This window comes from Diuraphis noxia, unplaced genomic scaffold (genome assembly GCF_037042655.1).
Source record: "Diuraphis noxia isolate RWA-SAM2 unplaced genomic scaffold, SU_Dnox_SAM2 contig0001, whole genome shotgun sequence".
Lineage (NCBI taxonomy): Eukaryota > Metazoa > Arthropoda > Insecta > Hemiptera > Aphididae > Diuraphis > Diuraphis noxia.
The window spans coordinates 58,392,290-58,413,492 of record NW_028301711.1 but is presented as its reverse complement, the minus strand read 5'-3'; the positions used below and the strand labels follow the sequence as shown (position 1 = coordinate 58,413,492).

The 21,203-nt window shown below is 27.0% G+C and overlaps 1 protein-coding gene across 5 annotated transcripts in view; it reads left to right on the top strand.

The window, feature by feature from the left end:
• The window catches only part of LOC107166739 (Phosphodiesterase 1c), a 214,787-nt gene that overhangs the window by 136,729 nt on the left and 56,855 nt on the right, over positions 1-21,203 (top strand). For all 5 annotated transcript variants that reach the window (XM_089218122.1, XM_089218120.1, XM_089218119.1 and 2 more), the window contains 3 exons: positions 7,230-7,343; positions 16,696-16,870; positions 20,417-20,533. In XM_089218122.1, coding sequence (XP_089074248.1) covers positions 7,230-7,343; positions 16,696-16,870; positions 20,417-20,533 — 406 coding nt within the window. The remainder of the gene's footprint in view (positions 1-7,229; positions 7,344-16,695; positions 16,871-20,416; positions 20,534-21,203) is intronic.

Here is a 21,203-nt window from a genome sequence, read left to right as displayed (position 1 = left end):
ACGTTTTGGTATTAATATGTAACTATATCTATCAAACTGTGTAATAGTAAGATCTGGCGATGCGATTAAGACGATATTCACAGAAAACATAACACGACAAAAAATTACTCCCAGTACAAATTGCTGATAACGATGATGATGATGTTTATAATTACATGATATATTATATCGGATGTCCCGATCTCAGAGGGATCATAAAAGGTACATACAATAATAGTGCCTACGTGAACACGTGCGCGTATCATGATAATATTAATCTCGGACCGTATATTCTACTCTGAAATAATATGCGTATTAATATTACACTACATATATATATATATATATATATATATATAGATACCTTCTACTCGTTTCTGAACACGCACGCACAGTCAAGAGTCCACCCGTCACATCCATTTACACATCATCCACATAGTAATAATAATAATAATAATAATAATAAATAAAATAACATCGTCGTCACCGTTGCCACCGGTCTCGTACAAGATCATCCTGTTTATGTGTGTGTCGTGTGCATATGTGTCAAGATGATGTAGAATAATAGCAGTATAGTTGTTGTCGTATGTATACAGTAGGTATAGCTGGTACCTAGTTGTTGCAGTAGGTGGTTACTAGTTTTAGTAGTAAATATATAGTTGTGTGTAGTCGTCGTCGTCGTCGTCCGCGTAAATGATGAATCGTCGAAACACTTTGTGAACCCTCCGATCTCTTCTTCTCATCACTCATCATATATAATATACATTGTTCGGGTCTACCTAACTCCAAAGTAGACGCAGCGCTAACACTACGACCTCGACGGCCGTAATAAAAGACCTGGGTCAGAGATTGGCTCTCGCGGTCATGATAATAATATATTATTATAATGCAATCTCCGAGAACGAACCCGTGTCTGCAATACTATACTACCCACAACAAAATAATAATACGAAGTTGACGATAATACTAATTAGTGGTGTGCATCTTACGTAAAAAAAAGAATAATAATAATAATAATAACCAACTTCACCGAACAACAATTATTATTGTACTTTTAGTTGTATGTCCTTTTAACCTAGTTAATAATAAATAATTATTATAAATGCATAAAATATATATTCGTCTTTTTAAATTTGTAAATTTTAATGATACATAATACAGATATGAATGAGATTATGAAGAAAAATTACGTAACATAACAACGTATATCGTAGTGATTATCGAACCATAGTTCTTAAAATTTATCAAATATTTTCAGTCCATATAGTTTTATAAAATCGCCGATTTATATTATAATCCTAATATAATTGTGTCTATCAAAGTATAAAAACTGAATTATATCAATCGGTTTTTATAATGTTAATAAAATAATGAGTTATTTTTTTTTTTTTTTTTTAGTAAATTTATTGGACTAACATCGCCAACATTTATATATTTATAATAAATCGTGTATGTCATGTTTTCTTTCGTTTTACTCTTAATATAAGCCATACACAAGAAGAGCAAACATTAATCATCATGTAAATAAGTAAAGCTGATCGCACATAAAAATAATTGCGAAAAAGATGGCGGAACTTTCAATGCCGAGTATTCGAGAAATGAGCGTGTAGTAGAAATATTGAATTCCAATTGACATCCAAAAATTAGACGATGCTATTCACTGGTCTCTTTCTCTCTTCGTCTCATCATTCTTAATATTAAAATATGTTTATCATGGTATTGAATTATAAAAAGTTTTCGACGACGACATCGAAGACGGTGTTCGCCCGACATTATTAGTCCATCACAATAATAAGTCAACAACCCGTCAACGTTCAATAATTTGCATAGGTACAAATATATTTTGTCGTCCGTTTTTGGTTAATATTCAGCGCTAACTTAGTAACTTATACCATAAATCCATATGTACTATTTAACATAATATGCTATAAACCTACGTGGCTCACTTTAAACTATGTGGGCGCGTTTCAAAAAGTTTGTTTTATTACGGGACGAATGCAATCAAACATGTTTGCGCATTATACTTTTCTTATCATCGAAAACGAATAATCCATTTTTATCACTCTTAATTTATAAATATTTATGATGCGTGACATAATAAATTATTTTAGTATTCGATTTACTGCCCCTTAAATGCGAATTAAAAAAAAAAAAAACAAAGCAAATCATGACCATAAAATGTTTAATTATTTGTGGAATTGAGGAGCTTCGCATAAAATGTATATAATAATATACAAAAATATCAAATTTGAGTTATGAATTTTATATATTAGGTGATGTTAAAAAATACAATTCTCAATGTCCGATGATTATCTTCGACGAGTCGTCGAATACGACGTGAAAAATTTAATATTTCAAAATAATTATTATATTATAGTTTGTATTAAGTTATTGACTATTATTTAATTACATTATCATCAAAATATAAAAAGCCTTATTATCTTTTTCAGTTTTCACAAAATCAAAATATTACACTCTACTTTTGTTTCTGAAATTGAAGTATTCATAGATAATACAACATTCGTGCAATATTGCATAACACGTTTTTTGTGTTAATTGTTTATTTAAAAAATAAATAAATACAAAAATCAACATAATGCGTACGAGTAAAAGAACGTATAGTAATAAAGCCTTCAATATTCATTAATTCAATCATATTTTTTTCTTAAACGATATCGACTTATGTATAAAATGTTTGTGTTATTTCTTTTTGCATGATGTCTTCAATACTACAACATTGTGGGCGTGTGTGTGAGAGAGAGAGATTGTTTTCCAAACGAAACTCGAAAAACAAAAAGCTGAAACCATCTAAAGTAATTTCTACGCGTTCGCAGTGTTTCTCTATATTATAGTGAATAGTGTCAAACATTTATAATCGACGACGGTGACAGCGACGACAATGTCTCACGACACGGGCAAAACGTCCTCCGGTGGCCGTGTCATGTCCCATTGTTCGGTCTGAGTATAATATTATTGTATTGTATACAAAAATCATAATAAAAAAATATAAAATATTTTTCTAAGCAAGCATGTGCTAATCACGAAAGAAAATTATCAGTATAGAAAAACGCTAAGATAATATTAGAATATTATTGTTAATCATCGTGATTATCATCGGTTGCATATAAAATTATGACGCGTGAAAACCACATCGTCGAATTCTGCCGTGGCCGGTAGACGACGAAGAAATATGTCGTGTGTAGGTATAATATATGGTACAAGGTTATTCGAAATTTATCATCCAATTCTTTGCACTTGGTCTTACATCTCATGTTAAAGATGATACACCATCATTAGCATCATTCACAGAGGAGCTTAAGAGTTTACTGAGATGAATACGTATTGCTGGTCGTGCTGTAAAATCATTTAAGGTGTAAGTCAATATTTTGTTTAGTATTAAAGAGATTTAAAATAAAAATAAAACAATTTTATGAAAGATTTTACTAAAATGTTAACGGCACGGGCACTTCAGTGGGGGAAATTAATATTACAATAATAATAATACAATGTTAAAATGATTACGGTAAAAGTCGAAAACCAAAGGCTTCGAGGGCGTTTCATTTGGTGGGTGGGTGGTTTTGTTTCCGTTTGACGAAAATCGCTCAGTTTGTCATCCGAACACGCGTTAGGTTTGAAAGAGTGTGCGAAATATGCACATCCGCTTCATATTATTTATATACCGACAGACACCAACAGAGTATAATAATAAAAATAATACGCACGCATCGTTTTGTGTGTATATATAGGTACATATATATATACTCATTCATTTTATATTTATATTATATATATTATTACTCTGCTTCACTTTTTTTTTTTAGTTTATTATTATTATTATTATAATCATTATTTTTTATTTTCAACCACCATTTATCACGTCTGTGACACGTCGTCGTTTTTATTCGTTAGTCATTTATTCCCGACCGACGGAGCACAGTCAAACCGTTTTGGTGTCGTGTCGCTAGCGAGGGTGTGTGTGTGTGCATGCGTATTTTTCGTATACGCGTGTTGCCGGGCCAAAACGTGTGTGAAATGACTCGAGCCGGCGACAAATCACCGAGCGATTTATTCGAATAATAACCAGGACACGCAACGCGGATACAAAAGTATATTAAGCGTGTGTGTACCAATAAATATATATATATATATATATATAAATGAAAAAACCTATTCGGCCGCGTACCGTAAACGCCGTAAGAAATATCGTTCGTATCTCGTACACAATATTATTATATACCTGTGTGTAATAAATATATATTTTATTGCGCGGGCACTTGTGCGGAAATCGAAAATATAGTACTTACCTATAATATATTATTATCTACGTCCGAACGCCGCCGCCGCATCACTGGAGTTCCGAGGATTCAATATTTCAGAATATCGTCCGGAGAGCCGTCTTCGATATCTCCACTCGATTTTCTCGATATATTTATTCAAAGTACGTATCGTACGTGAGATCCTGAACCGGTAGTCGCCATAACCACACGTTTTCAAAAAAAAGGTCCTTCAAATCCACACACTTCTATTTGTAGGTACATCAATACCGCACAGTTTTCACAAAATCACACTGCACACACAGCTTTTATGTATCAACAATGCATTCGTTTATCTAAAATCACATTATCGTTAATGCCAAAAAAAAAAAAAAATAATAATCATACAAGTATAAAAATATAATAATAGGTGTCAGTTTGACAACTTATAATAATATTATATGATTTTTTTTTTAGCAACTATCGAATTACAAAAAAATATGAAATTAACCTATAATGGAGTTTTTAGATGATAATATTATATTTTTCTAACTAATATACGCATCTTTTTTATATTTTTAGGAAGTTACACTACCAATTTTTCTAATACATATATTATAATTTATATGTATATACATATATCTAAACTAATACACTATGTTTTTTTTTACCAGCTAACTCTCATGTAGAAACTTACATTTGACCACCAAAATTATAAATGATACCATAACGGATACACATAAAAATAAAATTTACGACATAAGTAACCAGACTAAATCGAGTGACATCCTGTAAAATCGTCCTAAGATAGTAAAAAATCAGTCCGGACACCTATTATAATAAAAAGTGGTTTATCAAATAGCAATCACTTTCGATTGCATAATATATTACTTATCATTAGAAAGAAAATCTTCGTAATGTTTAACGATCTACATTTCCAGTTTATTGTAATACTTGAGATACGTGAGAGGATTTTGTACACACAAGATGTGTAGTCACTATGAGTAATTTTCAAATTCGAATTTTGTGTAATGAAACAGTATGAGCCAGTAAGTACTTGAATAATTATTATTTTTAAATCCATAATATAAGTTTTAAAATAAAAATGTGGAAAAAACTTTTTGCTAGAACTCAGCTCACATAATCAGGCCCGGATTGAATCGGCTAGCTACCGAGAAAATTTTGGTGGGCCGCGTAAAAATTTAAGATCAGTATTATATCAAACACTGATATAAACTAGAATAATTTAAAGTAATAATATAATGTATATCTATATACAATAATACAATATACGAGTACGTCACATAATTCTATAAATATATTATATTATATATAAAATCGTCATACTACTCATACTTTTGTCATGACTCATGAGTATAAAATGAAATGTTTACAAATTGCATAAATCCAGGCGATCTATATTATATTTTATATTATCTATATTATCTATCTTATATTTTGCGTTTTTTTTTAATAATATAACTGAAGTATACTAAGTAACTTAATGTAATTTTCCTATTGAATAGGTAATTTGTAAATGTGCTTTAGAGAAACAATTATTATTTAAAGCACACATACTAAAAAAGTTATCATAAAAAATGTTTTTCGAATGGGCCGATACTTTGTTGAGGGCCGGTAGAAATTTAAAAGCTCGGTAGGCTGAAAAGTCTCTATCCGGCGCTGCACATAATGTTGTCCTTCACAAATTTAATAGTAAGGAAATTGTATCTATTATTATCAATTAATTAACTGTTATAAGAATCCGATAAGTAAATTTTCAAAGTTACACAGATTCATAACTTACCGACATTATCTAAACATTATTATTAAGGTATTCATTTTCATCATGAAGTGTATATATAGTGAATAATGAAAATAACATTTTTATTTTAACCAATGATAACAAGTAACAACATGGAATACAAATATTAAAATAATTGATAATGTACTATACATTTATTTAACATTCAAATTATTAGAAAGTTAGAAACTATACAGTCTTTTCAGTAGAAAAATATGTACATATAAAATAAAATGTAACACGATAAATAAATATAGACCAATGAAATTTATTTATTATTAATTTAATGATTACGGATGCCATAGAATATTGTAATGTCAAATTCAATTTTAAGATGATATTTTAAACGGATTACTTATAAAACTCTGCGTTATATTTATAATATTATTGATAATTTATTATTGTAATTGTATTTATTTTATTAATGAAATGTATTTATTATTTATTGATTAATGATTAAGAATGCATTTGAAATCTCGTCAAGTCATGCTCAATTTGAGAACATAAAATTGTAAACAGATTATTTGTGAAAGGCTGCGTGACAGCTTAAAATTTTTATTGTTTTGCATTCATGACGAAATATATTTTTTATTTAAAGATACCGATTTGTATCATGGTATTTTGATATATTATGTTATTTTCATAAAGCCATCCATTTTTTATATTCAATTAAATAAATTGAGATAAAAATAAAAGTAGACATATTTTAATTAAGCATTACGAAATTTAAGCATCACAAGAAAAGTTTGTCTTTTTCTCAAATGTTAAAATACCAAAACATTATTAACGAACTTGCCTATACAGTATATATACTCATAGTATACCTACGCAATACAAATAATTCATTAACGTATTCAAAACTTTCGGCCATTTGGGCCGGCTGTCGTCGAGTTGGAAAAACTAAAAAATTCTGCTCAAATATGCTTGTTGTAGACCTACACGTTATCCAATACTTTTTTACAAGAATTTAATGTAAATAAAGTAAATATTTATTCCGCATGTCATTTAAATAAAACTGAGTACTACGTTGTAGGCCTTCAGTTAATTTAATTGATATTTATTTATCCTTCGGTGGTAAACTTACCTTCAAATAACTTATTCATGTATCCAAAAATGTTCCAAAAATATGTACAATTATTATGTTTTATACGAACCAATCAGAGAAGAATTAAAACTTTTTATTTTAATTGTTTCAGTTGCGGGCCCGCCAGATTCCGAAGAACCATTTGTTGACGGAAATAGAGATGACCCGGTATTTATGGACACGAACGAAGGCGCTAGTAGCTCACAGGACTCAGACCAAAATTCAAGTAAGTGGTATTAGATTCGGTAGTCTAAGAGTTATGCCAAATATTAATCGTAAATTGAAAACTGATTGACTGGAGAATATCCAATGATGAAAATAATGTGACGTACATACTAATAATATGACATAGATAGGCAGAGTAGTATTACATTATTATTAAAAATTCTATTAATTTAACGACGATTTACTATTTATTAATTTAATTTTTAATAATTATATATACATACAGTTGCAGAAACAACTTTTTATAATCACACGTTATTGATGATTCATATTATGAACAATTCAAATTAAATAATTAATTACAAATCGTTCAGTAGATTAAAAATAGTTTTTATTAACTATTGGTATTTAATCGATATTTACAAAATATGTGTTTCTTTTCATTTCAATAAATTATTATTTTTAACTCTTAGTCTTTATTTAGGTATTGTTTCTATTGGACGAGGTTTTTTTTTTAATTTTCAAAATATAAATGATATCATATTACTTGTGTTCCATAAAATAAGCTTAGCATCAAAAAATATATAATATCCAGCTCTTGAATGAAATTAATATAAACATATATTACTTAATAGAGACTCTATAATCTATATTATGGACATACAAATGTAAGTAGTTTAATATAAAATTGCATGATAACGCGTTTCAATTATAATAATTAACTTGGTTTTTTCTTAACTTTCAGTTATTTTGTTGCTGCTAAAGACAATAGTACGGCTATTACCTCTCTTAGCATATTTTCTGTTGTAGTATGAACGATCTTAATATATTTGATCATTTTTCATTAATCAAAAAATAATATTAAAAGAACTTAATAATCGATTCTTACCTACAAACATGTATACAGTAAAAAACAACTCTGATTAAGACACTCGTTTACTAAAAGAGCACATAAATTGAGTTTGTCATCGTACTTGACACAATGATGAATTAATGAAATGAGACAACAATATAATATTTTATTAATCATTTAAGGAAGAAAATAATTTTTTTTAAATAAAAAGAACAAATTATGGTACGCTTGGAGTATTAAAATATCATTAAATAACTATCAAACTGAAATACAACGATCGTTGTCACTGTAATTGACATTTTACTATAGCACGATTCGTCGGAAAAATAACGAACTAACTTTATTATATTTCGTATAAACTAACTATAAACGTCTTTCCCTAAAAGTCAAATGTTATAGTTCTTGAGAATTAAAAAAAATATATAACAATTGTACTATCAATCACTGAGTCATCTCATCGAAACTGACGATAGTTTATATAGTGTTCATTTTATACACAGTTCAATAATGGCGAAAAACGATAAAAAATGTTGATAAAGATCCATTCTCAAAACAAGAATTTTCATATACCATTTTTTTTCTCACTGATGATGATTGCATCGGCTACTAGGCCAATTTATAGTCATTAGTGTACATTCAAATTACACATAGTTAACAGTAAAGTGTGTGCTTAAATTAGGTTATATAATTTAATTACCTTTAAGAATTTGATAATGTTAATTTGATTGAATTTTGGGTCATAAGATTTCTCCTAATATAATATGAGGTATGTGATATTTATTTATTATGTCTTCGAATATTAGACGTTTAGTTAGTATGTGTTTGATTGAGTATTCCACTCCACGTGATTTGTATATTTCATACGTTATGTTCATAAGTATACACCAACATGCACCTTTTCATTTTTATAAGTCAACTTAAAAATTTCGAGAAATTTCCCTTATTCTATTTATAAACATTTGCTACAAATAATAGGTAAGGTACTGGTAACAGAACAATTTATGGAAAATCATTAAAAACTAAAATGTAAGACTTCTTATTATTTTCATAATAAATTGTTACTTTTCGCTAAAAATCTTAAACTATAAATTGTATTATTTTTAATATCAAATTATTTTACTATTATAAGCAACTACGCATTGTACCTGGACACGAACAATTCACAAATATGTATTGAATAAATAATTGTATTTACTCTTTTCCGAAAAAAAATAACAATACACCTTTAACTCAAGTTTTATTATAACCACGAATAATAAAATATGAGCTTACCCCGATTCTCTATGTTTTGAACTTTAAATTTTACTGTTTTATATTCGTATTAGTCATAAATATTTAAAACTCTGTTTAAACAATATTTTATGGATTGTTATGTTTGTACACACGAGCGTATTGACTAAATATATATCGTACAAAGTAACAATTAAATATCAAAGAAATCGTAAAATCGTATCTAAATTTAAGTGCATACATTTACTATGTATATATATTATCTGTATATCATTAGATAGGTAATATTAGAGTTATTAGGCTATACTAGCTAAGACTCTGGAAAAAGTTGCATGGAAATACTAAAATAGGCAAATATTTAATATTTTCTTCGATACCTTTCTCTATTGTCAGCACCCAAGTAATGGCATATGTAAGATTTTTCAAAGGGAAATGGGAAGCTTGAAAATTAATAAATACTCACATTTATCACGCAATTTACAAGATAAGATTTAAAAAATAAGGTAGGTACATTTTAGTTCTTATTGTTATGAAACATTCAACATATGCAACACTTTTTATCATAAAAATAATTAGCAATAAAATACAACTTTATTTTTATTTTTTCCAATTATTTTAGAAGTTTAAATGAGGTATTTTAAAACTTTTGTACAACTTCAACTTCTATCAATTCTACTTTTTTAATTTATACCATTGATACGCGTATATGGTTTTACAATATATGTCCTTGATTACTATTTTGCTACAATAATTGGAACTTGATAAATATAAAATAAACAAATAAACAAAAGGTAACAGTAACGAAGGAAATGGTGTTTGTCAATTGCGCTGATTTTTCAATAAGGCAATTGGGAAGAAGTCCAGCTTTTAATCCCCTTCCACTGCGTACTTCACTGAGCTAATGCGTATATCATTTGAGAGTCATTGTGTAACACAATTTCGGTAAAATTTTAAGGCGACATACAGTATGTGAAATAAAATAAGACACTTGTGTTCGTGATCGATGATGGGAGATGATACATTTTCCTGAGGGAGAAACTCGGCACTGACAAAACCGAACATGATGTAGAATTGCGGACGAGACGTAATGGAGTCGATTAATTGGGAGAAAATGATTTCTATACAGGGTGATTCATCAAACACGCTCGCCATCCTTTTCTCTCAATAAACATTGTGCATTTATTTGATATATTTGGATTTTTGGATTTTTGGATTTTAAAATACTTTTATAACAATTTTATATTTTTCCGTGTCATTCATAGATAGCTAATGTTTAGGGCGACTCATTATTTTTCAAGTATAAAAACAGTTAATTTTAATTGTATGTTGTTAAGGAAATGATTTTTTAATGTTTTAAAGACATCGTAGGTTTAACATGAATTGAAAAACAAATTGAATATTTAGTTAATTTTCGATTAAGTCGCATTAAAAAAACATTCATCCGTTTAAGTGGATTATAATTATTGGTCGTGTCTTAAATAGTTCAATAAAGGAAAATTATGGTGACATTTTGGTGACCATAATCATTATTATCAACGTGTAGCAAGTGACAACTGATGTAAATTAACATTAAAATGTCTAATTTAAACATTTTATCGCTTTTTATGAATGAATGTTTTATTCTTAATAGGTGCATATATTCGAATGCAATAGATATTATAAATAGTATGGTTTAAACTTGAAAATAGTGACTCGTATATTTTACATGGCTTGATAATACTTTAGGATTAAGGTTGGACTATTCGGCTAACCATTATTAATGTTTTTACAATTATTTTGTATGTTATCTTGAAAAATATGAGTATACAAAATATGACATTAACGTTCATTCATACTCCAGTTGGAAAACAAATGAACTAAAACTCATTTTGATTAGACCATACTATTATAATGAGATTTTTAATCAATTGAAATTTTTTTTCCAACATACAATTTATCTCATCAAAATTCAATAGTTTTCTCAGTCAATTACGTCTAATAAATACCACATTTTGTATGGCGTCTAATCAATTTACAGTAAAAAATTGTAGTTCTCGTTTATACAATAAATAGTTTGTTTCACCACTGGATTAATCCTCTCCAAGGAGCACAAAAAATATGAGTTATAGAAAATAAATTTCTTTACTTAGGTATACATTTAAAAAATATAAAAATAAAATTTAAATAAATGGACTATTAAGGGGATGAAAATGGGAGCGGAGCATGCTTGGCGAACTTTCCTGTATATATAATACGCCAATCTAACAGTAGATAACATATATTACGGAACATTACAAGCCACCTTTCGTATTACTCACTTGACGTCCAAACACCATTTACCCAGTGCCCCAAACCACGACGAAGTCGACTTTGTCAATCGGTCAAACGGATTCAATTCTCCGGTCACTGATTATTATTTATAGTATTATTATACGTACATTTAGAGCGAAATGCAATGCATAAACGATATATAATATATAAAAAAAGGTTTTACATAAAATTACATAAATAATTTATTATTTTTAATATTATTAATTTACCGCTGACCGTAGACCGCATCCTCATCAGCATTGCTACGTGGTGTTTGTTTTCCAACTTTTCATGCGATCTTATAAGTGGGCATAATAATAGTATGTTAATCCAGCCGGATCTTACAAAATGAAATAAATTAAGTCTTAGCATATTATTATGTTAAATTTTGTAAATGGATTAAATAATAAAAATTACGAGTTATTAATAATACGTACGTCGTAACGACAATATTCACACTGAAAATATTAACTTTGACCTCACTTTAAAAAAAAAAAAAAAAAATGTTTTATGAAAAATACTGAATAGACCTTCGTCAATTATTTTCTCTATTTCATTTATTTTATGTGTTACTTCTTCACTTTCCTCGTAGTAAAACGATAGTATATTTTTCAAAAATTTAGATAACTCTCCGAATTAAATCCAAAGTAAAAAATCTATGATACGATTAAACGTTTATAAAAGTTAAAATAAAGTAGCAAACAATTATAGGTAACAACTTTGCTGTAAATATAGTGGATGCATGTGCATATCGAAATCTAATAGATCACTGCGTAATTAGTTTGTTAAATTTGAATTCCATTCATTGTAAACGAAATCCTTTTCATACACAAGCCAAATAAAAACAAAATTAAAGTGATTATATAAAATATTTACACATTGCTCAAAAGGTATCTAAATATTTAAAATTAAATAGTGTCGTCGCCTCTTTGAAAGGGTCTTGGAAGTTTATATTTTAATATTTATTGAAGATTTCAGGTCACAAAAATTATTATTATTATTTTTAAATTATGATAAAAAAACCCGATTCGATTTTGTTAAAATCACGTTTAGCTTGAATATTCTAAGAATATCCTCAACATTCAAAATTCAAATTCTCTAACATAAATTAAGCGGGTAAATGTTATTTTTTTTTTTTAAACCTTACAGTGAAAACTTATAAAAAACCTTGTAACATAAGTCTCTAAACATTTTTTAAAAATGAAATTTTACCAGAGTATTTTTTCTTTAAGAAAAAAAGTCTTTTGACACAAAAAATATATCAAATAATGATTGTGACTGTTCGAGTCTAAAAGTAATAATAATTATTATTACAACCATTAAAAAACAATATATATTTCAAATAAATATTTGAATTATATCAAAAGTTTAGACATGGATATTGCATAGTAAGCTGTTTAAACAATATTTATAATTATCGTTAGTAGGTAGATAGGAAAATTATATTGTATAGCTAGATTCCTACTTTGAAAGTTTGAAATGCTTTACTTCGGTTAACAAGGAAATCAAATTTTAATTTTACAAAATGTATGTAAAGGATGCAAATTATATTACTTTTTGGTATGCGTTAGTCATATATGTCCCAAGGATGGTAGTCGATTAAATTCGTTTGCTTGTTATGTGGAAATCTTACATCAAAGAAAACTACAATTCAGTTCAAATTTTCAAAATTCATTATTGCCAAAGTATTTAACTGATTACAGTTTTCTCTATGATACATAAAATTATTACTAAACAATATATTATAACGCAATTATTTTGATTACATTGAATTTAAAATATCGAAGAAAATAAATGTTTAAATAGTTAGTATGGTTAAAAAATAACAGATAGTAACTTTTAATATTACAGGTATTCATTGAGTATGCATCCCATATCTGAACAAAAAAATATAATATACGAATTGAGGTGTAAAAAAAGTGATAGGTCAACGAAAAATATACTTATAGAGCCCAAAGACTATTTTGAATAAATTTTAAAATTAAATAAATATATATAGATAGATATATATATAAGTTTATCTCATACATTTTTCCCAATATAAGAGATTAAATTATTGCCTTTATTTATTTACTCGCAATAACTGAATTATATATATAATTTATTATATATTATATTAAGACAAGACAATGTGGTCTTGTAGTTAAAGTTACTGGGTCTAAGTCTCAATATGGAGAAGTGCCAATCTATGTCGTTTACTAGATGTCGAAATTTCATTTCATTTCAAAACACCATCAATAATTCTACCCTTGTCTCAGTATCGAGTGTGAAAGATCTAGGTACTTTCTACACCCCTACACTTAATTTTCACTCCCATATTGAATCACCATCTTGTAGGGCTTTCAAAGTACTGGGATTTATCAAAAGAATTGCATCTAAATTTAAACGCGAGTCTTCAATAAAACTGTTATACAGCTCCCCACTTCGGTCAATTATTGAATAAGGATCAGTGCTATGATACCCTCATACTAGAGCATGTACCTACAAAAACGTTTCCTATATTTTGCCTCATATGTACTGAAAATAGATCATGCTCCACATGACTATTTCCCTGTACTCATCGAACTAAAACTTTCTTCGCTGGCTGATAGAAGAGCAGCTAACAATTTATCGTTTCTGAACAAACTCTTAAATGGTTCTCTCTAATATTAAATTCTGAGTACCACAACATTCCTTCCGTCACCAAACTCTTTTATCGGTGCCGAATCGTACCACAAACTATGGCTGGAAATAACCCCATCCATCACTTTATGCGTATGACTAATGAACAACCTACCTTCTTGGCATCACTATATCTGTATTCTATCTAACGTACTGACTATATAACATTTATTTTCAAATATATTCTCTTTTATATATTGTGATTAAAACACTTAAATCTTCTAAATAAATCTTATCAAATCTGAACATGATGCAACAATTCGTATACTCGTATACCACAATTCCTAGTAGATTAACAGAAAATTGGAATTTAATAAATTGAAATTGTCTAAAATTATTAAAACCTATATTTTTCACTAGTGACTTTAAAAATTTGGTATTATTGAACTTTTTGATACAAAAATCTCGATTACAATTATATAAAAATACTAATTCAAATACGGTTGTTTTTACGTGAAAAAAACTTTAACATGAAGTTATAATTATATTTTGTATTTTATTCACACTGAACATTAGACTTATAACATAGAAAAAATATATTTTTAACATTCAACTGATTAATTATTAATAGACTTACAACAGTTTTACAAACAGTTACATGAATTCATGAATTAAAGTAATTAGTTTACTTGTAACTAATAACATTATAATATTCATAAGCACACACGTGCATTATCTCCATATTAAAACATATATAACATAGACAATTTTCATACAACAGTTTCAAAATTGTATTGTAATCTGAGAGTGAATTTTGATTTAATCTAATTTAAAGGTTAAAAAATAAGCTATTTTTTCAATGTTGTTTTTATTTTATATGATCTTACTTAAAAATAAAAAAGGTATTAACATTTATTTCTAATGTTAAGGTTATTGTCAAGTGACAAGTAAAAAACTGAAAACTCAAACGTGAAATCGGAATTATAAAAACCAAAATGTTCATCATTGTGCGTTAGTAAGTCAGAAAGTGAAGACAAATCTTGTGATTGTGACTTCTTCTTAAGCATAATATAATTAGTAAAATATTATGTGCCTTGATAGATTGGGGATATTTTATAAGTATTATATATTTAAATACAATTTTTTATTTGAGATATTTTACTTAGGATATATTAATTTGATTTCTAATTCGATAGGTAGTAATATTAGATTCCTACATATTATTTAATGTATTAAAATTAAAAATATGATAAACGAATTTTTATATTTTATAAAATCACAATACGTATTATTAACAATGTCGTGATAGTGTTATTGTTACTTACTATACGGAAGCGTTCAAATATTTATTTTTATTAATGGTGAAATACCGCATTACACCAATCGACCGGTCTCGTACAAAAATATTTTATTATCCATGTCTGGCAATAGTCGCTGCATTTGAACATGGCTTGTCCTGCGTTATAAAATCACAATAAATATTAAATTCATTGTCCAAACTAATTCTAACATTAAATAATTATTCTGTTTGGAAATAACTCAATTAATGTTAGTTTAATTCTAAAATCACACCAGATTTTAATCAACGCTACTAATTTTATAATAATATGAAATATTGTACTACCTAGTTTATTATTTTAATTCTTTTTTTGGTGCCTAAATCAACATACTTTAAAACCAACATAAAATATGTTTAAAAGCATGAATAATCATTGGGCGATGTGGCTATGAAATGACACTTAACACTCCATTAGACGGGCGTGACTACAAGAAAAAAATATGAATACTCCAAATCATGTAAAACCATGTGTTCATTTATAAATCTTTTTTTTAGTGTAAACCAATTAAGTTGGAATTATGTTCCATCAATTATATTAAAGCATAGAATTTTAAAATTGAAAATATTTTAACTTATACATAATTAATTAACATACTCATAACATATTTGAAATATTCAACTTAAATTTATGTTATTAACCTATTCACAAAATTTTATGGTATATAGGTTCTATATCAATACTAATTACCTATAATAATTTATTATAATTTATTTATTTGTTTATATGTACATAAATAATATAATGTTACATATATAATAAAAATACAATGATCCATACAATGTTTTTTGAAAAAATAAGTTCTACTTATCACCTATCAGCTATAATACTTAAATAAAAATAAATTTTCAACATTGCTATAAAAAAAATTATAAAATAAATGTATACATTCGTATAGGTATATGTATAGGTTGACAGACTGTCTTCGCTTGGAATAGTTTTTCTTATTTCTTATTTCTACCAGAGATGTGAGTAAGTCCCTACTTAATAATGAAGTACACTCAAAACCTTCTATACAGCAGAGCTAGTCTCTTGTTTCTTTTAATAACACAACATTTTATGTTGAAAAAATACCTTAAACGTGTGAATTTATTTATTTTCAGGACAAGGAGCGTTGACAATTGTCCGCCGAAGCAGTCAAAAAAAAAGTACATATTCAGAAGAATATAATATTGCGTTGTCCAAAGAAAACGAATCAATGTTGGACGATGTAGATCTCAGCCTCGAAGCAATGCCGTCATTTGATTCGTCAGAAGCTGTTGATAAGGCAGCACTCAGGTACTTATCACTCAATAATTATGGATTAAATTGTCAATATGTGAGCTAAGACCAATGACGGCGTGATTGTACATTGTCAGTTATCGAACGATTGAGATCAATTAAATTCCACAAAGAAGAATCCATCATACTTAAAGTCTTAAACTGTTGAACGATTTGGGCTACATAAATCAGGATCTTATATTCAACAATAGTAAAATATTTAGAATTGTTTTTTATACATGGATGATACTAATATAATTTAGGAATGGTGCTATAAAATAGTAAAAGTTCTTGAACTGTTTATATTTGTTGAAAACTAAAGTAGTATGATACAAAAGAGTATCATAAAATTCAAAAATCATATAAGTTAGAAATTGTGTTAATCAGTACTAATTTACAGTATAATATTATTAATGAAGTATCTGAATTTTAGGACTAATCATAAGGGATAACAATATAGGAATATTATACCACCAAATTATCCCATAGGTACCGAAATACGCACTCTGAAAAATAATATTATTATTTAATTTTGATGTCGATTGTTGGAGTCCTATTAGTAAGATTATCCTAATTATAATACTGTTCTTAAATCAAAATATTCAGGAAATTTATTTTACTGATATATAGTATCCTAGTTTTTACGATATCAGTAAATATCATTACAAGCAAATACATCATTCCTGTGCAAGTGTATAGGATTAAGTATTGATTCCTATATTTAAAATAAATCAAAAAATATATGCGTAGCGTGATTTTTATGTATAACGTTGACATATAATCATTTAATTGGCTATTGAAAGATTCAACACGTTAAAATTTTTAAACAAAACATTTAAGTGTAACAAAAAAAAAAATAATAATAATACATCCCAGTTAAAATAAGTAGATAAAATATAAATATAAACAGAAATACAAAATAATTATATATAATCGAAATGTGTGAAAAAATTGTCGAGAGTCGTAGACATAAATTATAATATTTGTAATCTCATAAAAAATAAACATGGCTCTACATAAACAATGGGTTAAGATGACGTCTTATACCCGTATGTGAATGTACTGTTATTATATACATGTTTAATATTTTGTATTATTCTTTTTTCGGTAACTCTTTGTATTTACCTTGTTCTACCGTCGCTGATAAAATCTAAAACACAAAGTTTTATACAAAAACCGGATTATGTCACTTTGCTAAGTTATCGAATTTTTACTTGTATTTTGAACTTAATTTTCACTATTTATCCAGACTAGCGCCAAATATCGTACACAATCGATGGATGAAAAAAAAAATATAACACAACAAAGTTGGGAAAATAATATAAATTGAGTGTTATCAATCGTATGACTGAAAAATTTAGTTCTTAATCTTATTCAACCGACATCACATGGTGGTTAAAATTTTCTTTAAAATAATACCTATTTTGTGAAGCAGGACATTTTTTCAAAGTTCTCTTTGCACAAAGCAAATAGGACATTGTAACTTCATAAATTGTATAAATACAGTATATTTATTATTAAAAAACAAAACAATTTAAAAACAAATCTCTATCAAAAATAAATTTGGCTAAATTTAAAGAACTACAATATTATTTTCGTTATTTATTACATTTTGATTTTCGTTGCTTGCTTTATAGAATAAGTAACAAGAAATTATTTTTCTATTTATATGTTAAAATTCTAAATCCACACACCTACTGATATTTAACTCTTAATATTATCTATTTAATTATCGTAGTGTAAAGATTATTTAATATACGAAATTATTATAGCTTATCGACTTATCAAAATAATTTAAGTTCTCATAAATTTAATGCCGGGTAAATTGGTTTTAATTTTTAAGATGTGGTAATTTTATTTGTAATTTAAGATATTGTACAATTACATTATAACGAGCATATTATGTGGCATATTATGAGTTATTAGTAATACTTGTGCAATGTGCATTGCAGTTTTGTACAATATCAGTCTTCTGTAAAAGTTTGTGCAGTGTTTTAATATTCAATAAAAATTGAAAATCAATAATATTTTTAAAACTATTTTAAAAAGTAAAAAAAAAAAACATGTAATTAGTACATACTATTTGAATACAAATAAGTATAAAATAAATCAAATAGGTACAATATCTTTTTATATTGTTCAAACTATATAGGACCATTCTGTATATTTCGGTATATTTCGAGTATAACATAAAGTATACAGCTAAAGACTAAAGTAAAATAAAATAATCAAAATTAATCTATTATAATAGGTGTATTTATTTCCTCGAATTTTAAACATTGCAATATTCATTTATTTTTTAGATAATTCATTCTAAGCAAATATTTCAGGAAAAAATGTTCAATTAAGTAATTTTAAAAAGTAATAAACTTAAAAAAATTAAGGTATCGATAAAAATTAATTACAAATTAAATGGTTTTCCATGTATATCATTTCACAATGACTTAAAATTATGTAAGACAAAATATTTCTAAAGAAATTAGTACATTTTTTGTTGAGAAAATCAGCATTCGTTTTTAAAATAACCACTTTTTAATTTGTATACATTTTTGTATTAAGCGCTGTTAACTATAAACAATATATCAATTCATTTTAACCATAATCAATGAGTCCAATTCCTTATTATTTTAATTACAGTACCTATACTATTCACGATAATTTGAAAATATTGTATTCATTCAAACACCATGAACGTTTGTATTTATTTATTTATTATTACTCTAAAAAATAAATCACTAGTTACTTTCATATTTTTGATGTTATGTTTGACATTGTCGAAGTTATTTACTGACAATAAGAAGGCAATGATTTACTGGCTCTTAGGCGTACTTTAAAAGACGAAATTTTGTTTAAACTTTATTATCTGGCTTGATCTGTTGAGCGTCATTCGAGTGCTCCAATATTTAAGTGTTCTGTTATTCGATAAATAATATCATATAAACTTGACTCGTCCTTGACGTATTTGTAATTTAAAAGATATTGTTTTTTTCAATTTTTTTGAACTTAGATTACATTATGAATTGCACTTGAATGTGAAATGAAACAAAATATTTTTTCAATAATATTCACTATAGGTATATTTTGTTATATTTTTTGCTATTGAACAGAATTTTTAAAACTTTTATTCATCTTTATTATCCATTACGTAAGTTCTAACTGAAGATAAACGAGAAAAATACCTAAAAATCCCATAATCTAATCTTAGACTGCACAAAGAACACTTCAAACTATAAACTCGCCATTAACTATGGTTCATAGGTAAAGTCTACTTTTAACTCCAACCAAAATACTACTAACAGTGGATATATATTTCCAAACATTCAATATTAATAATAAACCTATAGATACAAGTTTTTTGACCATCAAAATTCATAACCCTCGACTTTTATAATAATCTCCAGTAATTAAGAATTTTTCACCTGAAAAACATAAAACATCTTTAAGAAAAATATAAATTAAAGCAATTTTCGACTATACTTCAAAATATATGAAGCCATAAATGTGTGATCATATTTTATTTTATTTTTTAAACTAATTTTAAATATAAATCTTTTCAAATTTTAGATTACGTTGTCTGTTACGCCACTTGAGAAAAGGAGAAATATCGGCTGAAATTTTACACAAAAATCTATTTTTTGCTGCTAAAGTACTTGAATCAGCATTTTTAGACGAGGATCAAACGTAAGAATTTATTATAATACTATATGATTAACAGCATGTCGGTAAAATTAAATATTATTTTATACTGTATATACGTGTTTGTATACCCACAAGATCATGTAAAAATGATAATCGAATCGATGGTAAGCTCATTGAATGTTATGCACCATTCTCGATTATCAGATCTTTTTTTTTTTTGTTATACAATTTAATAGCGTTTTTATTTAATATTTACATAAACTATATTTATTTTTTTATCATCCTTCGGTTTTATTTGTTTCTTTTTTTGTGTTCAACAAGCTACTAACGGTTAAACAGTTATACGACGTACCATATTAATATTTTATGCACGTCGTTTATGACATTTAGCCATTGCTACATATTATCAAAACCACAATAAAAAATCAAATAATTTTATGATCCAATCATACACCTCATAAACATAAAATGCATTATGGACTAGAACGAGTTTTGGTGCACATTAAAATGACAAAAAGTTGTAATAAGCCTATTTACCTTTCACGCTAATTTTTTGAGCAGTACTACAATCACATTATATACACGCAGATACGATTAAATATTAATTCAAAATACTATTTAGAAAAATTCGTAAAATAATATAATATTTACTGCAATAAACAATGTTTATATAATAAAATACGCACTTTTTAAATATATAATATAACACAAG